The 18,327-nt window shown below is 45.7% G+C and overlaps 1 protein-coding gene across 2 annotated transcripts; it reads left to right on the top strand.

Annotated features, from left to right (window-relative positions):
- The first annotated feature begins 495 nt into the window (after positions 1-495).
- Positions 496-18,005, top strand: RAN (RAN, member RAS oncogene family). Of its 2 annotated transcripts, none has more exons than XM_068243459.1 (7): positions 496-559; positions 1,574-1,618; positions 4,159-4,243; positions 6,173-6,298; positions 7,740-7,927; positions 12,264-12,434; positions 17,602-18,005. In XM_068243459.1, the coding sequence occupies exons 2-7, from the start codon at positions 1,583-1,585 to the stop codon at positions 17,644-17,646; spliced, it is 651 nt and encodes a 216-aa protein (XP_068099560.1). In that variant the 5' UTR covers positions 496-559; positions 1,574-1,582; the 3' UTR covers positions 17,647-18,005. The 2 variants fall into 2 exon arrangements, with proteins under 2 accessions (XP_068099560.1, XP_068099559.1); XM_068243458.1 differs by lacking the exon at positions 496-559 and adding an exon at positions 601-676.
- Positions 18,006-18,327: the final 322 nt, after the last annotated feature.

Genomic DNA, 18,327 nt, shown 5'->3' with positions numbered 1-18,327 from the left:
TTTTCGCTTTAACCGCCAAAAATCGCCAGAGCAAAACACAAACAAAAGCGCTAGCGTTTTGCAAGTGTGAATGGGCCCTGAAACGCTTGATTAAAAAACGCTTTTCAAAATCACAACGCCCTAGCAATCTTTGGTGTGAACTAAGCCTCAGTAACCAGAACCAATAATCTTCAGACAACAATGGACAGAGCATGCCAGTCTTATACAGAACAATAGAAATAATAAAAGTCCTATAAAGAAGGAACAAACTAATGTTTCATAGTGAGCTCGCCGTGTGCGCTCTGGAGATCTGGCACGTTACAGATCAGAGCTCTAGCGAAGCACCGCATAATTGGCTGAGTGAACTCAGAACGCTCCATCTTTCTTCTTCCTTTTTCTTTCTCTTTCTGGAACTCGTGTTTCAAAGAGCCCTTCCCGCTCAGCGAGCCGCAGTCTGGGCTGCAATGACATCAGCAGCCCTCCCACGTGACGCTGCTCCCGCCCACAGCGCGCGCCCTACTATTTGAATCCCGCTTCCGCCATTTTCTTTCGCTGCCTAACACACAGACGCTTCTGGAAGGTGAGATCAGCGGTGCTGCTGAGGAGCGCGCCATCCGCCGCACATCCCGGCCATCCTGGCTCGCGCAGGCAGCCGGGCTCCCGTAGCGGCTGTAGAGCCTCGGTGGGGCGGATTGCTGTAGGTTTGGGTGGGATATAGCCGCTGGGTGCGAGGAAGGAGAGCGGGTGGCGGCGCGGGCCCTGCTGACAGGGGGCGGCGGCTTGGCGCGCTTTTGCTGTGCCAACTCTGTAACCCTGCGGCCCGGTAGTGTAGCGGGGTGTGTAGCGCATGTCGAGTATTGGCTGGGGAGGGCTGGTGACTGTGCGCGCTGCGGCTGTGTGGCGGCCTTCCCCCCCGTGACTCGGCATTCCGGACCGGGCTCCGCCCGCTGACACTACTGCTCGGGCCTAAGTGGCTGCTGAGCTGATGCTGGCGGGGAACTGCCTAGCACGGGCCTGGCAATGGGCGGCGGACAGGAAGTGCTGCTCCGCCATTAGACTCCTTTTATTTCCACATGTGGCGGCTATGAATGGCGGGAGCAGCTCTGGGCCCTGCTCCTGGCGCTGGACTGGCTCCTAGGGTCGTGTCTGAGCGATTCTCTCGCTAAGCCCAGAGGTGCTGACTGTACGTGGTTAGGCAAACTCGGCTGATTGGACTCCTGTGGGTAAAAGTTGTGGTCATGCCAACAGTCACGTGATCTCCCGATCGCTGCTACTTGTTTTGTTGTTGTGTGTGCTGTAATAGATTATTTAACCTTTAAGGCAAACTTACTGAGTGGGAGGTATAGCTTGGCCACTTAAAGAGCTTTTGAGCCACAGTGAAATAGCTCATCATAAAGCTTCTCTATACTAGGCCGTGGGGCGGTAGGAGTATATTAGGGGGTGGTGTGGGGTGACTGTGGGCCCTCTGTTAGCTGTGTGAATGAATCCTGAAGTTGTCTGCCTTGGGGGATGAGTGGTCTATTATATAGTTCTCAATGCAGCTGTGCATATTGCTGACACAGCGAAAATCTGAATTTGTTTTTTTCCTAACCAGGCACAGATCATGGCAGCCCAAACAGAGCCTCAAGTTCAGTTCAAGGTAAAGTTTGTTTTAATTCAAGTGGATTGTATTGAGGAATGTTGGGAAGGGACTCACTACAGTGTAGTTAGTGTATGTGAAATCTTTGTTTTCTTGGATGCACTGTAAATTGAAAGTATTGTATCGCCATGCCACTTAGGTTCATGAGTATCTTAGGGGAATTGAGTATTTTGAGTAAAGGGTTTATTTTTTACACCGTTACAGTTAAATGATTATTTGGGTTGAAAAGATGTACCTCCATTGAGTTCAACCAGAACTTTTTTTTCCCCTCAAGTTAAGATTAATATTTTGCCCTTGTTGAGTTGTCTGTGGGGAGGAAAGGACAATAGGCCAATTGTTACAAGCAGAAGCCATTTAATAAAGTCCAGCATGTTCATTATGCCCCATCTACACAATACGATTCTCTGTGCGATTCGATTACGATTCTATTTACGATCCGGTTAGATCTGACATGTTCGATCGGATTCGATTTGTCATTGCAAAACAATGGCAAATCGAAATAGAATCCTGATCGGACATGTTTGATTTAATCGGATCGTAAATAGAATCTTAATCGTATCGTGTAGATGGGGCTTAAGATACCTAAACCATAGAGGATGCCTCTATTAATGTTTTATAAATGCGGTCTATGAATTATTATTGTAGTAGTTAGTAAGAAGTGGTTGCTGCAGAGTGTTGGTGCATTTGGGCTGAAACAGTCCCAGCAGTCTATTTTAAAATCCTTTAGGCCCGTTTCCATTGGTGTAGTTTCCGCACCGAATCTGTAGTGTTTCCCCGAAGGCAAATCGCATAGGGAAACTGCCGTGGGGTAGAATGGTGTCACTGGCCGAATCTCTTGCGCTAGCGATTCAGCTGACGTCACCATCCAAAATGGTGCGGGGGCTACAAATCCCATAGCCAAGACACGCGGCTTAACTTCTTCGTCTGCGGGTATGATGGGAGTCGTCTGAAGTGAAGCTGCGTGTCTCGCAGACGCGTGAGTCATAAGTGGAAACGGGCCCTTAAAGAGAACCAGTAACATCAAAGTTTCCCTGGGGGTACACTCCTTTGCAGGGGGAAGCCTCAGGGTCCCAATGAGGCTTCCCACGCCGTCCTCCTCCTTCCCTCGGGGGTTTCGCTGCAGCCCTACGAACAGCGGTGATGTAAATATTTACCTTCCTGGCTCCTGCGCAGCTGTGGGGGCTCTCGGCTCCAAAACAGGTGGAAGTACCCGATCGCCTTCGGGTCTGCTCTACTGCGCAGGCGCAAGTTTCCGGCACCTGCGCAGTAGAGCGGACCCGACTGAGATCTGGCATTTCTGTCTACTTTGAGGCTGCAACAGCGCCCCCGCTGGAGCCTGGAAAAGTAAATATTGAACAGGCTGTCAGGCCGCTGTTCGGATGGCTACAGTGAGACCCCTGTGGGACAGAGGATGGTGTGGGAAGCCTCATTGGGACCTTGAGGCTTCCCCCCCTCTACACAGCGTTGACCTCACCCACCTTGTCCTTAGAGTAGGCATATGGGGCATAAGTTATGTTCCCTATGAAGAGGAAGACTTGCACGGCTATAGGGAATCAGATGTGTGCTACTGAAAACTGCAGTATGCTGTCCAGAATCGCACCAGCAAGCAATATGGATGGCATGCTGGTGTTTGAATAGGCAATATTTCCATGGCCACTGCACATGTGGGGGAATGCTGCATATTTAAATATAGTGGAAATAAGCCCCTAAAGTCTACCCGATTAATACCTGAGGCTACTCTGAGCCCAATGAGAACGTGGGCTTCCTCCTCGGCTGCTCTGTTCTGGTATCTTTAGTCAGGGCTAGTTGTGTGCGCATGTGGCCCTGCTGCATGCACATCCCCATCACACTTCCAGCCATGGGAATGTGACGGGGGCATACAGGCTGTGAATTCATAGAACCTGACTAAAGAAGATACTTGAGGCTTCCATGGGACAGCAGAGTGGCTAGTACGAGTCGTGTGCCCAGTAGAACAAAGCTGCTAGTGCACAGCTTTTACCTCTGCAGGATCGGTTTTATTTTTCTAGGCATGCGCTTATTCATGCAGTTAAAGGGGAAGGTCCAACGTGATTGTAAAGCAAAAAATCTACTTACCTGGGGCATCTTGCTGCCGTCCTGTGCCCTCGTCGCAGCTCCACTCCCTGCCAGTGGCCCGTTGTCTCTTCCGGTACAAGATGCCTACTGCACTTCAGCGTGCGGCTCACGTAGACATCATCTGGACTGTAGTGGCAGTAGTTCTGTGTTTGTGCAGTACAATCCGGAGGACGTCAGTGTGACTCCATGAGCCGTGCAGTAGATCCTGACCTAGTGAGGACGGCAGCTGTCGCGAGTGCACAGGGCGTTTGCCAGGGGGTGAAAGAAGCCCCCAGGTGAGAAGATTTTAAACAAAATATCTATCTATATTGGCCCTTCCCTTTAAAGATCTGTGTGACTGGAAAGAGGGTCCTGCAGGGGACTTTAGTAGGATCTGAGAATTGCTTTAATATCATTCGATTCATGTAAATTGTACATTTTATGGTAACTCTTATTTTTCCTTTCAGCTTGTTCTAGTTGGTGATGGGGGTACTGGCAAAACAACATTTGTAAAACGTCACTTGACTGGTGAATTTGAGAAAAAATATGTAGGTATGTACACGTTTTGTGGCCTAAAAAGATTAAATGTAAGTAAACAGGATGTTGGTATTATTTGGATTAATGCTCCATTTTATCCTAGTTAATGGTGCTCAGGCTGCTTTATCAAAGAGGTATTGGCAGAAATTTGGGTGCCACCATAGGCAGTAAGGCTGAGGCTATAGTGGTGCGCAGTGAAAATGGCAGAGGGACTAGTAGTAATGGAAAGGAAGGTAATTGGTGGTATAGTGACGGTTAAGAGGTTTTGCGTTGGGTTTGGCTATATAGCAGAATCCCACAACTGTGCTGGGGGAGGGAGCAACATATTACATGGCGCTATACAAAATAGAACAGACAAGAGGTATAAAATATGGACAGTGGTACAAAATACAAAACTAGTTACAATGACAGATGGCTAAAGATAGCTAAAACTATGTGTAGGAGGTGCCCAAAATACAACTTTAAATCATATAGTATAGAAGTAATTGTCTTGCCTCCATCAATGTTCATGCCACATAGGTTGAATTAAATTTCATGGGTACAGGACCGCTTCCTCAGGTCAATATATACAGACAGTCCACTACTTACAAGTGACTCAAGTTTTTCATACCTACAAAGTTGTCTCAATGTGCAAAGAACAGCACTATTCTTGTTACATATTGTTACACATTAGTTAGAAATGGTCAATGAGATACAAATGTCTCCTTGCATACAAATTTCATGTAAACTATATGCAGCTTGAAATTGTAGTTTTGGTTCTCATTGATCTTCCCTAATTACATTGTATGAACTGTAAGTAGTCTTAACACAAAATCTAAAAGCGCATTGAAAACATTTTATACTATGTCCAAAGCCAGTTGTCCAAACAAACATTTATCCACATTTTACGATGTAAAAGGGCCCATTTCCTTTAGGAGCGATGCGGACACACCCTGCAAGAAAAATGAAACCAATTAATGTCAGTGGAGCAGATTCCATCGACATGAATTGACCTACGCGATCTGGCACTATGTGACGTGGGGGTGGGAATTATGGAGACAGGTTTATACAAAGATCTTTGAGGCCGTTACCACTATAACGAGGCACTTTCGAATACAAAAAAATTGCATATTTGCACGTGTATGCACATTTTCATGCGTTTTTAGCCTTGCATATTTGTGTGTAAGCTGTTCCTCGTTCATTGCTATTCACCAGCACATGTGGAAAATTGTTAGAGGTGGCTTTTCTTTTTCCCCGCTGGTGAGGAGTTTTGCCTGTAATGGAAACAGTCCCATTGAAATATATTATGCAAATTCTACAGTGGAAACGGGCCTTGAGACATGATTTAATTGCTGCTTCTTGGTACATGAAGTATCTGTCACTGAAATGGAGATCTACTTCACCTTGACTTTAAAGATAAAGAAATTTACTCTCCTTGATCCTGATCTGCCACTAGAGGCAGAATGTTATATAGCCCTAAACCCTAGCAATTGTGATTAGTCCAACCCTTCTGCGCCTAGGGTCTAGTTAATTATTCCTATTTGCTGAATTTGTATTCGCAGCAACTCCCAACGAAATCATTTTAGCTGGTTGCCTAATTTTGCTTTCTAGAAGCAACTTGCAAGTCTTGTTAGATTTTTATAGAGTCCCTAACATTGAGGTGGTTTTTATTGGCGGGTGTTTGTAAGTCGTACTCCCAGTACTTAGAATATAGTAAGACAGTGACTTCCCAATTTTGGGGGAGAGTGTCATCTGAAAAACCAGGTACATAATGTTTGGTTTTTCAGTGTGCTTTAGAAAAAACTTGCAAGTTTAAACCATACCAAACAGTACGTTTGTGTGTGTGTGTGTGTATATGAAGACCATTTAGACGTTTAAGTATCTTATTTGTACCAATGTGCTGAATTAAGTTTTTGAAGTTTCTTTTATTTGCTGATCTGACGGGTTTTCTTCCCTCCTATATAGCTACACTTGGTGTCGAAGTCCACCCACTGGTGTTTCACACAAACAGAGGTCCTATTAAATTTAATGTATGGGATACTGCTGGTCAAGAGAAATTTGGTGGCTTGCGAGACGGATACTACATCCAAGGTGAGCTTTTATGTAGTGTTGAAATGAATCCATAGAGAGCATGTGTTGGAAATGCTGCTGCAAGACAGCAGTCACCTCATTGCAGCCTCAGTCATATTGTAAATTCACATAAGTGCTTGTATTGCTAGTCAGCTAAAGTCCTTCAGACAGGGACGATCAATTAGATGCTAATTCTGGCTTGCATGCAAACTTTCATGTAAAGTTTATGCAGCCTAGAACTGGGCTAATCAAATGCTTTTATTCCAAGTAGCATACTGTTAAAGGTTCATACACACCTACCAACTATCTGGCAAATTGGTCTGTAAAGCCCCATAAAACTGTTGTGAAACAATTTAAAACTAATGCTGAATACACACGGTGCGTTCGCGCACTCGATGTTGGAAATTAGTTTATTTCCAACATGTCCGATTTGGATTTCGATGGATCGTTAGGTCGATTCGCATGCAAAGTATGCCGAATCGACCTAACGATCCATCGAAATCCAAATCGGACATGTTGGAAATAAACGAATCGACGGGAATCGAGTGCGCGAACGCGCCGTGTGTATTCCGCATTAGTCTTTTGCTATTCAAACAGCTGATAAGAAGGCAATCCAACTGTTGGATTACGAAGCAGATAGTCCATGAGATGCAGGATTATGCATTTGAAAATGAACCCATTGAATTGCATCCATTTGTCAATTTTCAAGATGCTTAAATTGGCATAATCCTGCATCAACTCAAAATTTATTGCATCTCATTGACATTCCTAAAGGTGGGCATTAATTGTTCAGTCCAGCCTCTTTTCAGTAAGGAGTGATTAAAATATCCCTTCAAAGTATATTCACTAAGTTTACCCTTCTACTAAATGGATTTGGCGAGATTGTGCATCACATACAGGAAACTTAACCTGCTGGGCGTTTCAATTCCCATGGCCGCGGGAAGGGTTTTTTCGCTTTAAAATCATGTAGCTAGCCTAGCGCTAGCTACATGTTTCTCCTCTCTCCCTCCCACCCTTCTGATCGCTGCCGGTGATCACGCCCATAAGGAAATCCCGTCCCAAAGCGCAGCCTGGTGGAGATTGGTCAGGCTGTCCAGAACGCTAGGGAGGTTAAAGCCTCATACACTCATCTGGCAGGGATGCAGGGCTGAGGCTGTACAGACTCTTCCCTGGCAGTGTGCTCTGTTGCTATACTGGGGCTAACACCACTGCATGGGAGTTGTCACCCAGTGGGCGAAGAGAACTGCTTTCAGCCAGGCAGATCGCTGGGGAGGGGAGTACACGCAAGATTCTTGACAGAGATGGTCAAAACCATCCCGTGTTAGAACGTCTGACATCTAATTTTTTTTTTATTATAAACATTGAAGGTCTAATCCTCAATTAAAGTAGCATGCATACATGTATTTCTATTATGCTATTCTCAATTCACTAATATATATATATTTTTTTTTTCTTCATGCAGCTCAATGTGCTATTATTATGTTTGATGTAACCTCAAGAGTCACATACAAGAATGTACCAAATTGGCATAGAGATCTTGTAAGAGTGTGTGAAAATATCCCCATAGTCTTATGTGGTAACAAAGTGGACATTAAGGACAGAAAAGTTAAAGCAAAATCCATCGTCTTTCATAGGAAGAAGAATCTTCAGGTTGGTTATAGATTCATGTTTTCTAACAGTTCAAATTGTAACTGCAGTGGTTTTTGCACTTTCTTTTTTCTTTCCCCTCCGTCCCCAGACTGGTTGGGGGGGGGGGGGGGGGGGGGGGGGTTGTCAATGCATTTTTGTGGTTGCTCCTGGACTTTGAAAGACAAGGCTTTGTGTGAACCAGTTTGTGTTGCTGTATTTACTAAAGCTGAACGGTTTTCGGTTTTAAACCGAAAATCATGATCAAGGTTAAGACTATCTTGAGACCGTCAAAGCTTTGGTTTTGCTGCAGTTTTCTCTGCCACTGGTGCATGCTCTGCCTATGTAAATAAAACAGAGCTACTGGAGAGGAGGCCAGTGAGGGGTTAGCAAATCAGACCATGCCTCTCCCTCTCCGGGTGACAGTCAGGCTGGTGAATGGGGCAGATACAGGAAGTACGGCTGGTCCCGCCCCTACCCCGGAAGATGAAGAGGAGACACGCTGCCCGGGAGAGCCATTAACGCAGTAATTGACTAACACTTCTGTAGCTCTCTACCTGGCGGGGGACAGTCTGCAACAACTATTACTGGGGTCCCCTCTCTTTCTGCCCCGTGTGCTGCTGGCTGGGGGGTGACAGTCACACTGACACTGAAAACGTCACCTCGCTGCAGCTGCTGGTTGGACAGCTTCTAGCAATCACACAGCTACAGTGTTCTCTCCGTAAATTTTTTCCAGCCGGGTGGCATGAAAAAGTAGCCGGGTGGCGTGCGAGGGAGGAATGCAACTCTGCTTACAGAATAAAGAGGATGAGGAGACAAGCCGATGGACCTGCTAAGAACACAATGCAATTTCTGGACAGATTTACTGTCAGATCGACAATTTTCAACATGCCTGATTTCTGATTTTCTGTTCACTTCAATAGGAAATCGTGGAGAAATCAGATTGGACATGTTGGGAATAATCGATCTGACAGTAGATCTGTCAGAAAATTGCATTGTGTGTACCTAGCAGATTGTTTCAGATTAAGGTGCTCGGGTCCTTTTTTTTAAAGGGGAACTTCAGCCTAAACATATTGTCATCAAGTTACATTAGTTATGTTAATTAGAATAGATAGGTAATATAATCTCCTACCCACCCTGTTTTAAAAGAACAGGCAAATGTTTGTGATTCATGGGGGCAGCCATCTTTTTGGTTGAAAGGATGTGACAAGGAGCATGAGACACAGTTACAACTATCCTGTGTCCTGATTACCCCTCCCAGCTGCACACGCTAGGCTTCAAATGTCAAATTCAACATGTAAAAAAAAAAATTGCACCAAAACAGCAGAACGAGAACAAAATCAGAAATCCCATCATGCTTTGCACAGCATCGGGGGGAAAAAAGCCCGGGCAGTTTTCTTCTGTGCAGCTAAAAATGAGGCTTGTATAAGAGAAACAAAGTTCTGATGCTGTGAAACTGTTAAAGAAACACAAAGTCTTTTCAGTGCTGCTGAGTCGATTTTTAGTCCGGAGGTTCACTTTAAGCAGACCTGAACAGAGAACTTGCTCTCTGCTCTAAAAGATGCACAACAGCATAACCTTTAAAGGACAACTGTAGTGAGAAGAATATGGAGACTGCCATATTTATTTCTTCTTAAACAATACCAATTGCCTGGCAGCCCTGTTGATCTATTTGGCTGCAGTAGTGTCTGAATCACACCAGAATCAAGCATGCAGCTAATCTTGTCAGATCTGAGAATATGGTCAAACATTGGATATGCTGCATGCTTGTTCAGAGGCTAGGGTAAAATTATTAGAGGCAGGGGATCAGCAGGACAGCCAGGCAACTGGCATTGCTTATAAGTAAATTATGGCAGCTTCCATATCCGTTTTGCTTCAGTTGTCCTTTAAAGAAAAACCTTTCTTTGTTACAGCTGATACAAATGCTGCAATAAATCTGCAGTGTCCACTTCCTGCTTTCTTGGAAGCAGACATGTTAACATTCAGTGCTTTTTAAATGAGCTAATCTGCAATCATGTGACACAGAAAGATCAAATTAGACAGGCTAAACTGTCTAAATACAGGGTGCATTTGTCTGTTTTCCTTCTGTCCTGTGCAGGAGTTCAGCTCCACTAAGTTTCCCCAGTGTGCAGGGGGAGGGGCAGCACTACAGACAGGATACAAAGCTGGGGCCAGCCAGAAACACACAGCAGGAGACAAGTGCACAGGGGGCTGCCTTTTAACCACTTGAGGACTCACCCTTTACCCCCCCCTTAAGGACCAGCGCTGTTTTAGCTGATCTGTGCTGGGTGGGCTGTGCAGCCCCCAGCACAGATCAGGGTGCAGGCAGAGCGACCGGATCGCCCCCTCTTTTCCCCACTAGGGGATGATGTTCTGGGGGGGTCTGATCGCTCCTGCCTGCCTGGGTGTTGCGGGGGGGGGCACCTCAAAGCCCCCCTCCACGGCGAAATTCCCCCCTCCCTCTCATCCCTGTCCCCCCCTGGCAATCTGGGCTGCACAGGACGCTATCCGTCCTGTGCAGCCAGTGACAGGCTGTCACATGGCGGCGATTCCCCGGCCGCTGATTGGCCGGGGATCGCCGATCTGCCTTACGTCGCTGCTGCGCAGCAGCGCTGTACAATGTAAACAAAGCGGATTATTTCCGCTTGTGTTTACATTTAGCCTGTGAGCCACGATCGGCGGCCTGCAGGCTATTCACGGAGCCCCCACTGTGAATTGACAGGAAGCAGCCGCTCGCGCGAGCGGCTGCTTCCTGATTAATTAGCCTGCGACGCAGAACTGCGTCGCTGGTCCTGCAGCTGCCACTTTGCCGACGCGCGGTCAGCAAGTGGTTAAACATGCTCTGCATGGCTGTGTCTCCTCTGCCCCCAAAGCCAATAAACAAACATGCAGAGGTGTGAAGGGTTTTTTTTTTAAAAAAATTTTTTTTGCTTTTACTGCTCTGTTTTCATTCACAAGTGAGAGGCAGTGGGCACCGTTAAAAATTAGATTCCATTACTCGGAGCAGGAGTCCTGCCCCTTACAACCCACCCAGCCCCAATCCCTCCCTGTCTCACCAGAACACTTGGATCAGCATCAATAGGAAAAACAGTTGAGTCAGGCACTGTAGTGATTGCCGTTTTAATGGTGTTTCAGGTTGAAGTAAATCACCATAATTGTACAAGATGTTTGCACTTGACGAATTTTGCACTTGACGAATTTTTCATTGATGATGATGTTTTGTACCTACCTTTTAAACGTCACAATTTTGTACAATTATGGTAATTTACTTCAACCTGAAACACCATTAAAACAGCAATCACTGCAGTGCCTGACTCAACTGTTTTTCCTATTGATGCTGATCCAATGTGTGTATTCCATTCATCTGTCATGAGCACGCAGTATTTATTACAATAAGGTGGCCTTTAGAACATCTCGCCTTCCTTATTCCCAGTGATACGGTTACAGACTTTGTAGTGCCGGCAACCTTTTACTCTTTGAATCGATCACCAGAACACTTGGGCTGACAGGCAGAGGAGCGCTCCTGCAGTGTACAGCATCAGCCTTTGCTATTGTGCGAGGCTGACGCTGATTGAAACCAGGCAATGAAGCGCTCCTATGTGAAGTTTACTAAAAGCCCCAGGCGAGCACATGCCAACAGGTGGGCGGGGCTTCAAATCAGCCGGGCGGCCCGCCCACCTAATTAGCCCCGGGGAGAACACTGAGCTATTGCACTCCTCTCCCCCTGAGCACTGATAAGTTACATGGGGAGTCACTGCTGTCATGTCACAGTAATGAGCAGTGTATAGAAGTCAGCTAGATATATAGGGGAATATATAATCATATTTCCCTACATCTACATATAGCTAGCTGACTTCCTATCTATACACTGCTCATTACTGTGACATGACAGCAGTGACTCCCCATGTAACTTATCAGTGCTCAGGGGGAGAGGAGTGTAATAGCTGTGTGATTGCTAGAAGCTGTCCAGCCAGCAGCTGCAGCGTGGTGATGTTTTCAGTGTCAATGTGACTGTCACCCCCCCCCCCCTCCCCAGCCAGCAGCCCACACGGGGCAGACAGAGGGGACTGCAGTAATAGTAGTTGCAGACTGTCCCCTGCCAAGTAGTGACTGGATGTTCAGAGCAATCTCATCCATGGTTGTGTAGCAAAAATGATGTACAAAATCGGAATCGCAATTTCTGGTAAAAATCGTGCAATTCAATCTATTCCTAAAATCGTTCAGGCCTAGTATTTACCTCAGTTTATATTCTGTTGCTGGTGTCCATATTATCATGTCCTATCTAAAGTGAGCTGGTTTTGCCAGTGTTAAATTATACTAGGTTGTATCATGTGTTTTTTGTTTCTTTTCTTTCCTTCAGTACTATGACATCTCTGCAAAGAGTAACTACAACTTTGAGAAACCTTTCCTTTGGCTTGCCAGGAAGCTGATAGGTGATCCCAACCTTGAGTTTGTAGCCATGCCTGCCCTTGCTCCACCCGAAGTGGTTATGGATCCTGCTTTGGCAGCACAGTATGAGCATGATCTACAGGTACTACATCTGGACATTAATTTACTGTGTATATATACTCCAATATAAACCTCCTAAGCTTGAATTTAAGTAGGCCTGAACTCGTATGAGCACAGGACACAAGTAAACCAGAAATGCATCATTTTTGGTTCTTTTTGAGAAGAGCCTCCCTTAGCTTTGTGTAATTTGATAGGGCAGCATAGAAATTTGGCAGACAGAGCTAATATGTAAACACAGGAGTTCTGTAAGCTAGAACAAAGTAATGTTTTCTTTAACCACTTGCTGACCGCCCACTACCTATGGGCGTTGGCAAAGTGGCACCGCCTAATGCCGATAGGCGGCACCTGGGGGACTGATTAGTCGGGGATCACACACATCTGCCGGCATTAGGCTACGCCCACCCGTGACATCAGCCCGCTGGCCAATTGGCAGCGCCAGCAGGTTAACCCTTGATCTGCTGCTAGAAATTGTATAATACACTTTTTAATTTACACAAAGTGTATTATACAGGCTGCCTCCTACCCTGATGGTCCCAGTGATCGAGGGACCACCAGGGTAGGAGGCAGCTGTGTATGTGAAAGCACACAAACTGACCCTGCCCCCTGATCGCCCACAGCACCCCTTAGACAACTGACCCCCGCTCGATCACCCACTCAGACTACTGTTTGCACCTAATCACCCATCACTCCCTGTCACTATCTGTCAACGCTATATTTTAGATTAGGTCCTAAACTGCCCCTTGGTGCTCCTGATCACCCCACACCCTCAGATCCTCCCCAGACCCCCCCCAACCTGTGTACTGTATAAATCTGTTCTCACCTGTAATCACCCACTGATCACCTGTCAATCACTCATCAATCACCACCTGTCACTGCCACCCATCAGATCAGACTTTAACCTGCCCCTTGCGGGCACCTGATCACCTGCAAACAACCTCAGATCGCCCGCAGACCTGCCCTAAGATCACCTCCCAAGTGCATTGTTTACATCTGTTCTCCCCTCTGATCACCCATCAATCACCACCTGTCACTGCTACCCATCAGATCAGACCCTAATCTGCCCCTTGCGGGCACCTAATTACTCGCCCACGCTCTCAGATCCCCCTCAGACCCACTTCCGATCACCTTCCCAGTGCATTGATTGCATCTATTCTCCCCTCTAATCACCCCCTGAGATGCCCATCAATCACCTCCTGTCACCCCCTATCCATCAGATCAGGCCCTAATCTGCCCCCTGTGGGCTTCTGATCACCCGGCCATACCCTCACCCGCCCCACCGCAGTGACAGAATTTTTTTTCTTATCACTGCTGGTCTCTACGACTTGTGGCTGAGACCAACAGTTATGCCACACAATACACAACTGCCAATCCAAGAAGCTACCATGCCCAGCCTTTTCGGTAGCAACCACTCCAAGTTTCCAAACGTAACATTTTTTGGGGGCCTTCTCCTTAGCATGGGTCTAGTCGAATGTATTGCGGTCTTATTGGTCTACGCACCCAATACATCACATGCCCATGTCCTCTGCTGCCATGTCCAGGTCACGATTTGAGAACATCCTGCTCTTCCTGCACTTCAGTGCCAATACAATCGGTCATCTAAGAGGCCACCCTGCTTATGACCGGTTTCACAAAATTCGGCCCCTCATAGACCACCTGTCATCAAAATTTACAGATGCTTATACCCCTGAACAGTCATTTTGAGGTATTTGGTTTCCAGACTACTCCTCATGGTTTAGGGCCCCTAAAATGCCAGGGCAGTATAGGAACTCCACAAGTGACCTCATTTTAGAAAGACACCCCAAGTAGTGGCTGGATAGTGTACTAGTTAAGGGCTCTGCCTTTGACATGGGAGACCAGGGTTCAAATCCTGGCTAGGTCAAGTACCTATTCAGTAAGGAGTTCAAGGCAAGACTCCCTAACACTGCAGGGTGGCCTCTTGAGTGCGTCCCAGTGGCTGCAGCTCTTGAGTGCTTTGAGTCCGACAGGAGAAAAGCGCTATACAAATGTTGTTATATTCCGTTAGGTGTATGGTGAGTTCATAGAATTTTTTTTTGTCACAAGTTAGTGGAAAATGACACTGTGAAAACAATGAAAATCAATTTCCACAAATTTGTGACAAAATAAATCTTTTATGAACTCATCATACACCTAACTGAATACTTTGGGTGTTTTCTTTCTAAAATGGGGTTCCTATACTGCCCTGGCATTTTAGGGGCCCTAAACCTTGATTAGTCTGGAAACCAAATGCCTCAATGACCTGTAAAATCCTAAATGTACTCCTAGGACTTTGGGCTCCTTAGCGCACCTAGGCTGCAAAAAAGTCACACGTGGTATCGCTGTACTCAGTAGTATGTGTTTTGGGGTATAATTTTTTTTATTACACATACCCATGCTGGGTGGCAGAAATATCTCTGTAAGTGACAATTTTTTTTTTTTTGTATTTTATTACACACAATTGTCCATTTACAGAGATTTCTCCCACCCAGCATGGGTATGTGTAAAATATACCCCAAAACACATTATACTATTTCTCCTGAGTACGGCGATACCACATGTGACATTTTTTTTGCAGCCTAACTGCGCTAAGGGGCCCAAAGTCCTATGAGCACCTTTAGGCTTTACAGGGATGCTTACAATTTGGCACCCCCAAATGCCAGGACAGTAAACACACCCCACAAATGACCCTATTTTGGAAAGTAGACACTTCACGGTATTCAGAGAGGAGCATGGTGAGTCTGTGGCAGATTGCCTTTTTCACAAGTTAGCAAAAATGGAAAACTTTATATATTGTCTGTCATTTTCTGCTAACTTGTGACAAAATAAAATCATCTATGAACTCACCATGCCTCGAAGTGAATACTTTGGGATGTCTTCTTTCCAAAATGGGGGTATTTATACTATCCTGGAGTTCTAGCACCTCATAAAACATGACAGGTGGTCATGTCAGAGATGCTTCAAAATGGGAAAATTCACTTTTTGCACCATAGTTTGTAAACGCTATAACTTTTACCCAAACCAATAAATACACGTATTGGATTTTTTTTCAGACATGTAGCACAATAAATGTGGACACATTTTATATAGAAATTTTACTTTTATTTGAAAAATGTCAGCACAGACAGTTAAAAAAAGAATTTTGTCAAATGTTTTTTAAAACTAAAAATCACAGCAGCAATCAAATGGCACCAAAAGAAAGCTGTATTAGTGACAAAAGGAGGTAAAATTCATTTAGGTGGTAGGTTGTATGACCGAGCAATAAACCGTTAAAGCTGCAGTGGTCTGAATGGAAAGAGTGTCTGGTCCTTAGGGCCCATTCACACTTATAATCGCAGAACGCCGCGGCGTTTGCGGGAGTGATTTTCCTGCGATTAGCGCGGAAAAATCACTGGACACTGTGGCGGTTTTGAAGCTATTGCGAATTGTGTGCTTCGCTCGCTAATCGCAGAACTCTTGTCACCAGCAAACCGTTGCATGCAGCACGGTTGCGGTTATCGCTAGCCGCAACCGTGGCGGTGAACGCTGCCACTCGCTACATTGTTTTCCCGCTCAGGTGAGTACAGGCCCTTAAGGGGTATTAAGACTGCAGTCCTTAACCACCCTGGCGTTTGTTTTGCAGCGCTCGGCCGCGGGTGGGTTTTTCACTTTTTTTAATCATGTAGCTAGCCTAGCGCTAGCTACATGATTTCCCCCCCCCCCCCCCCCCCCTCCCTGCGGCATCCCCCACCCCTCCGATGGCCACCGGTGATCATACCCAACAGGAAATCCCGCTCTGAACGGGATTTTTTTCTTAATGCTTCCCTCGTTGCCACGGCAACAGTCGGATTGTCAGGGGGAGTCCCGATCCACCCCTTAGCGCAGCCTGGTGGTGATTGGCCAGGCTGCGCTATAGGTCTGGGGGTGGGCTCTTTCTCAGCAGATCGGCAGCGATCGAGTGAAACATGCAGCTAGCAAAGTGCTAGCTTTGTGTTTAAAAAAAAAAAAAATTGTCAAAGACCCACTGGGGCTGAGCAATCCACCACAGTGGTAATCGACGAGCTGAGCTTGTCCATACCGCTAAGGTGGTTACATGGTTAAAGGTGGTTATGCTGTTAGCTTAGAGCAGAGTGGAAGTTCTGAGGTCAGGTCTGTACTTTTTAATTACTCAAGTGTAAGTATCTAGCTGCACTTGGGGACCAGGATGGGTTAATGGCTGTACTGCATAAAATATTGTAGCCATTAACTCCAGAACCCCACATGCAGCCATTAACTCTCTGACTAATAGGGGCTAGTGCAATTTTTTTTTTCTTGTAGAGTCCAGTGCTGTCTAAACTGTGTGGTGTATTTCCTGGAGTTTTCCCTTATTAAAGTATACCTTAGTGCTAAATTAAATTCGAGGATGCCTAATGTGTTTAGCTCTGTGGATCCTTATCGCACTTCCTGTACCCTGGGCGTCTCCCTCCATACTCAAGTAATTCAGTTCTTAGTCGGTGAACTCTGACCTGGACATGCTGTGCCTGAGCAGTATGTCCACTAGGGAGCCCTGTGACTGCACTCGCTGGTGACACCATATGACATTTGCATGGTCGCAAGGTGATCTAGCTGGCATACTGCAAAGTAGGGTCAGAGGTTGCTGACCAGGAAGACTTTTATTACTGGAGAACTGAGTGACACCAGGGCACGGGAGGTAAGATATGGATTTGCACAGCTCCCCATACACACATTAGGTGTACGTTTTAAATTTAGGTATCCTTAAAATTTTTTTTTTTAGGAATTAACATTTTCTAACTAAATGGCACTGGGAACAGAATACATATGCAGAGAGCGCCACAGTGGAAGATTACCCTCCAATCCAGCGCCGGATGCAGCATCCTAATCTCCTTCCTTTACTCTGGCTTACTTGCATTACTGTAGCTACTGCTTTTGAAGTCACCTGACATTGTGAGCTGGAGCTATGCAGGCAGACCAGCGTCAGTGAAGACAGTACATGGCGTCCAGCGCTGGATCAATGACTGAGTGCTGTTTCAATCGTTCTGCTTATTACAAGGGAGGGGGAGGCACCTTTGGCCGGGTGGATTTATGGTATGCTGGCTGCATGAGGGAAATTTCGGAAGGATTTGGGTGTAAGATGACCCCGTACACCTTTACTTTGTCAGTCCTAAGTGTGTTTTTTTTTTTTTTTTTTTTTTTTTTTTTTTTTCCGATTTTCACAGGCTGCCCAGACCACAGCATTGCCAGATGAAGATGATGATCTGTGAGATGAATGAAGCTCGAGCCCAGAGTCAGAAGTCTAGTTTTATAGGCAACTGTCCTGTGATGTCAGTGGTGCAGCGTGTTTGCCACTTTTATTATCTAGCTGAGCAGAACATGTGCTTAAATCTTTTTGGGATGCTGAAGGAGATGAATGGGCTTTGGAGTGAATGTGGCAGTTGAGAAAAATCCTTCATATTTTGGACCTGCGTATTTAGCTGTTTGGGACTGCAAATAATCCTAAAGTTTCAAATCTTTAAGTTAAGACTGCTACAGTCACATCACAATATTCAGTGGTGAACCTTGTTTGTTACTGTTATTCCCATACCGTTTTCGTTTAGATCATAATAAAGTTGTATTTCAAATACCCTAGCTCTTTGTGAAACTTGTGACCAGACAACATTACTATGTTTGACAAAACACTACCACAATGTGCCAGTATTGTACCAACTCTGTTGCTCCCAGGGAGTTGATAAAGTACAATTACTTTTTTGTTCTAGGTTTTTATTTTTTTTTTCTTCTTGCCTCTTGACCTCCACAGCTGTTTGGCTACCAATTACTGTCCTCACCCATTTACTTCTTGGGCACTCTGGTAAAGGGTAGAATGTCTTGCCAGATACCTAGCGCCACCTGGCTTTAAATGTCACTTCACAAAAGTTACAAAGCTGTCAAGCTCAGGCCTGCCAGTC

This window comes from Hyperolius riggenbachi, chromosome 1 (genome assembly GCF_040937935.1).
Source record: "Hyperolius riggenbachi isolate aHypRig1 chromosome 1, aHypRig1.pri, whole genome shotgun sequence".
NCBI classification, from domain to species: Eukaryota; Metazoa; Chordata; class Amphibia; order Anura; family Hyperoliidae; genus Hyperolius; species Hyperolius riggenbachi.
The sequence above is the reverse complement of the archived record's forward strand: the minus strand, read 5'-3'. Positions and strand labels throughout refer to the sequence as shown.

What these genes read in the sequence shown, in the direction of transcription:
- RAN (XM_068243459.1), top strand. Translation starts at nt 1,583, where the DNA reads ATGGCAGCCCAAACAGAGCCTCAAGTTCAGTTCAAG. An exon ending in AGCCTCAAGTTCAGTTCAAG is followed by an intron (nt 1,619 to 4,158) that starts GTAAAGTTTGTT and finishes TTTTCCTTTCAG; the next exon opens with CTTGTTCTAGTTGGTGATGG. An exon ending in AGACGGATACTACATCCAAG is followed by an intron (nt 6,299 to 7,739) that starts GTGAGCTTTTAT and finishes TTCTTCATGCAG; the next exon opens with CTCAATGTGCTATTATTATG.